This window comes from Myotis davidii, unplaced genomic scaffold (assembly GCF_000327345.1).
Source record: "Myotis davidii unplaced genomic scaffold, ASM32734v1 scaffold378, whole genome shotgun sequence".
Taxonomy (NCBI): domain Eukaryota; kingdom Metazoa; phylum Chordata; class Mammalia; order Chiroptera; family Vespertilionidae; genus Myotis; species Myotis davidii.
The window spans coordinates 1258414-1263226 of record NW_006290631.1 but is presented as its reverse complement, the minus strand read 5'-3'; the positions used below and the strand labels follow the sequence as shown (position 1 = coordinate 1263226).

Genomic DNA, 4813 nt, shown 5'->3' with positions numbered 1-4813 from the left:
ATTTTTATATTAAAACGTATGTGTGTGTACGCCCCGCTCTATCCACTGAGCCAAACCGGTTAAGGTTAAATATTTTTATATTAAAACATATGTGTGTGTACGCTTTTACCAGGTAGCTCAGTTGGCTGGAGTGTCATCCTGATACACCAAGGTTGTAGGTTTGATCCCTGGTCAGGGCACATACAAAAATCAACCAGTGAATGTATAAATAAATGGAACGTCAATGTTTCTCTCTCTCTAAAAAAATGTATGTGTGTATGTATTCATATACCTACGTGGGTATGTAAACAAACAGAACAGGGCGGTGACCTGAGGAGGGATGTGGATTTAGGGTGAAGGCAGTATTTTTCAACAGCAGCACTCCTGACATGTCGGGCCAGATGACTGTTGTAGGAGCTGTCCTCTGCATGGTAGGATGTTAGACGCATCCTTGGCTTCTGCCTACCAGATGCCAGGAGCACCCCTCCCTTGTCATGACAACCAAACACACCTCCCGATATTGCCAAGTGTCCCCTGGGGATAAAACTGCCCCCTGTTGAGAACCACTAGGTTAAGGGTGTGTGCGGAAAAGGAATGAGAACAGGGGGTAATTCAGATAAACCAGGAAACTCTTCTCAGTGGGGGGCCCCAGTGGCATTCAATTCGGCTTCTCTAAACTTGAGCATAAGCTCAGTGATTTACAATGGCTACTTCCTACTGTCTCGTTTGCCCCGAGCTGGCCAGTAACAGACAGGGAGGACAACATTCCTTTCTGACGGCTGGAAGTGCTGGTGCGGGGAGAGAAGGGGTGTCACCCGCCTTCCTCTGAGACTTGACTGTTAGCCTCTTCTCAGTCCCATACTTTCCACTTAAAAATATGGTCCTTAAAATGAAGATAAATCTTCCTTAAGCAAGCTGTGTTTCCACTCAAATGTATTTGAAGACTTAAAATACATAATCAGCACCATCTTTATTCAAGAAAATAATCTAATATGATATCATTTATTAATATCAAGACTAAATTCAGTAATTTTGCTCCTTGGACATTTATCTCAGGATGGATTATGAATATCACTCAACACACAAATTAAACCTGTTTTCAAAATATTTACAAAAATAATTCAAGACAACTCAACAATGAAAAAATAAACAACTCTAGTTAAAAAACAACAACAGGAAAAGGACTGAAAATAGATATTTCTCCAAAAAAGAAATACAAGTGTCCAAAATGCAGAGAAAAAGATGCTTAGGTCACTATAATTAGGGAAATGCAACTCGAAACTGCAATGAGATATCACTTCACACCCACTAGGATGGTTATTATAAAAATGAGCAGAAAACAGCGAGTATTGGCGAGGATGTGGAAAAATTGAAACCCTTGTGCAGTGTTGATAAGAGTGTAACATGGTACAGCTGCTATGGAAAAACATTATGGCAATTCCTAGAAACATTAAAAATAGAATCACCATATTATCCAGTCATTCCACTTCTGGATATATTACCAAAAGAACTGAAAGCAAGGCCATGGACAGGTATTTGAACACCCAGGTTTGCAGCAGCATTATTTACAGGAGCTAAGAAGTGGCAGCAACCTAAATGTTCATAGATGACGAATAGATAAACAAAATGTGGTATATACATGTAATGGAATATTATTCGGCCTTAAAAAAAGGAAATTCTGATACATGCTACAACATGAGTGAACCTTGAGGACAGTGTGCTAAATGAAATAAGCCAGTCACAAGAAGACAAATACTGTATGACTCCACTTATAGGAGATATCTAGAAAAGTCAAATTCCTAGAGAGAAGTAGATTGATGGGTGCCAGAGGCTACAGAGAGGGAGGAATGGGGAGTTGTTTTTTAAAAATGTATATTTTTATTGATTTCAGAGAGGAAGGGAGAGGGAGAGATAGAAACATCAATGTTGAGAGATAATTATTGATTGGCTGCCTCCTGCACGCCCTCTACTGGGGATTGAGCTCCAACCTGGCATGTGCCCTGACCATGACTGGGAATCCAACCATGACCTCTGGTCGGGCTTTTTTTTCTTTTGTTTTGTTAATCCTCACCTGAGCCTATTTTTCCCATTGCTTTTTATGGAGAGTGGAATGGACGGGGTAAGGGGAGAGAGAAAGGAGAGAATCATTGATGTGAGAGACACATCCACGGGATGCCTTCCATATGCGCCCCGAACTGGGACTGGGAATTGAATCTGCAACTCAGATATGTGTCCTTGACCGAGAATCGAACCCATGACCCTCTGGTATCCAGGCCGACGCTCTAACCACTGAACCACGCCAGCCAGGGCAGGAAGTTATTGTTTAATAGCCACATATTTTCTATTACAAGATGAAAAAAGTTCTGGAGCTGGGTGATGATGATTGCACAACCATGAGAGTGCACCTAACGCCACTGACTGTACACTAAAAATGGTGAAGGTGGTAAACTTTGTTACGTGTATTTTACCACAATTAACATTTTTAAAAATATAAAAAATGACAGGAAAGGATTAGCTGAGTTTAGGCAATATTTATTTAATTTCCTTGAGATCACATTATCTAAGGCATAAATGGTGATTATTTGGCAAGGATACAACTGCTCTGAAGGCCTTGTCTAGCTGGATTTTAGTTCATAACACATCATATTGGTGTAAACCTGAGAGAACTTATTCTGGCACGGGCTCTGATCATGGGAAATGCATCTCTCCTCACCATCCCTTCGTGAAACGCCATCATTTTCCGTGGGGGGCGTGGCCAGTTCTGCAGCTGCTCCCATGGTCACCGGGTCGCTGGGCCTGGCCAAGGAAGTCAGAATGGGCCATGGCAGGTGCCGTGTCTCAGGCCATGCTCTCAATGATGACTGCGATGCCCTGGCCACCTCCAATGCAGGCCGACCCAACGCCGTATTTCCCGCCTCGGCGCCTACGGAAGAAAGCAGTGGCTGAAATCTACTCAAGTAAAGAATTAGAGAAGTTAGATAATTAAATAGAATTACTGATAACCACATATGTATTATTCAATCGCATTCAGATCATAGTCTCAATGTTTTCCTCATTCCTCAATACTAGTTTATAGTCACAACAGGAGGAAGAATTAGGAAAACTGAATGCTGTTGTTTTTTTAAAGTAGTGGTGGCAAGCTGGGGATGCGGGTCTCTCATCCACAGCATGGGGTTTGTTAAAATTGTCCAGAATAAGGCCTACTTCTAGAGATTCAAGTGAAACTGAGAAGTCTGAGAGGGTAGAACTGATTACCATGCCTGGAAACGCTGGTGATCCAGGACAAAAATGAGTACAACACACCCAAAACAGGATGACATTTCGTGTAGCCAACAGAGGTATCCTTTGTCAGATTGCGTATGTCTGCATAGGAGATGTGACAGCCTGGGCAGCTTATGCTCACGAACTCCCAAAGTACAGGGCGCAGGCTGGCCTGACAAATTATGCGGCAGCATGCTGTCCTGACCTGCTGCTGGCCCCCAGGCTCAATAGGTTTGGCATGGACAAGATCTAGGAAGGCCAGGCAGAGGCGACTGGAGGCCAATACAGTGTGGGAAGCACTGATGGTCAACCTGTCACCTTCACCTGCTAAGATCTGGAGGCAGGGCTTGCCAGAACTACTCCTGGAAACAAGAAGCTGTGGTTGGAGGCCTGACCTCCCCTCACAGTGCCAAGAGCAGAGCCGCTAACAAGTTAATGGACTCATCTCTGAGGTCAGCTGAAAAGGGGTCCCACATAACTTGTTCCTGGTGAGAAGCGGTGCAAGGGGGATCTGAGGAAGAATGAAAATGGGGTGTTCTGGAGAAACCTAAATCCATGCATGTCTACAAAAGAGGCAAATCTGAAATGCAACGATTTCTAGCGCGTACCTTAATTCGTGAACCAGGTGTGCGGTAATTCTTGATCCAGACGCTCCCAAGGGGTGGCCCAAGGCAATGGCTCCGCCATTTATATTGGTTTTACTTGGGTCAAGACCTAAATTCCTCTCAACAGCCAAGTACTGGGGAGCAAAAGCTTCATTCACCTTCAAAACAATGGAAGGGGAGGGGAGAGACAGAGAGAAACATCAATGTGAGAGACAGACCTTGAGTGGTTGCCTCTCGCACAGGCCCCAACCAGGGCTGGAGATTGAGCCTGCAGCCGAGATATGTGCCCTTGAGAATCGAACCCGGGACCCTGCAGCCCGCAGGCCAATGCTCTATCCACTGAGCCAAACCAGCTCTGGCCACAAACTGCTTTTTAACGGAGAATTGTTTAGTACTCTTGATAGGTAACTTTGCTTGTTGCTGCCGTGTTTTGTTTTGTTTTCTATTTAAATTACCTTGCAAGGTTGTTTTATTTTTAGTTGTTCTTTGTAAAAATATCAGGTTTGAAAATGGCACTTTCAGTCAAATGCATCCCTTAGAGAAAGGAAGTCCTCAGTGATACTGTAAGTGAAACCAGCGGCAGTGGGACACTGCAGAGCCCACAGGCTCTGGAGCTGGACGGACGGTTTAAATCTTGGCTGTAGGCATGTTCTTTGAACTCTCTTGACACTCACATTTCCTCAGTAGTAAAATGTGACTGCAGTATCATCCTAAGGTTATTGTCAAGGTTAGGTTAAATCATAGGTAGTAAGTGTCTAGTGTATTACCTGACACAGCGCAAGTACTAAAAAATGCTTGCCATTATTATTATTATTATTACTCCCCAGTATTATTACCCATACTTCCAAGAAGAGACTGATAGATAATTAAGAATAAACCTTCAGAGCCAGATACATAAGAGGAATGGTTACTTTGTCAAAATGTGGTAGAACGGAAAAGTGTCATCGTGTATCACACTTATGAGGCTG

General features: G+C 43.4%; 1 protein-coding gene and 1 pseudogene across 1 annotated transcript in view; one reads left to right on the top strand and one right to left on the bottom strand.

Annotated features, from left to right (window-relative positions):
• Positions 1 to 2490: 2490 nt before the first annotated feature.
• Positions 2491 to 4813, bottom strand: part of ACAA2 (acetyl-CoA acyltransferase 2) — a 21350-nt gene continuing 19027 nt past the window's right edge. The window contains exons 9-10 of the mRNA XM_006763633.2: positions 3849 to 4003; positions 2491 to 2902 (exon numbers count right to left, since the gene is read on the bottom strand). Coding sequence (XP_006763696.1) covers positions 2818 to 2902; positions 3849 to 4003 — 240 coding nt within the window. The 3' untranslated portion in view covers positions 2491 to 2817. The remainder of the gene's footprint in view (positions 2903 to 3848; positions 4004 to 4813) is intronic.
• LOC102756577 lies at positions 2909 to 3842 on the top strand (annotated as a pseudogene).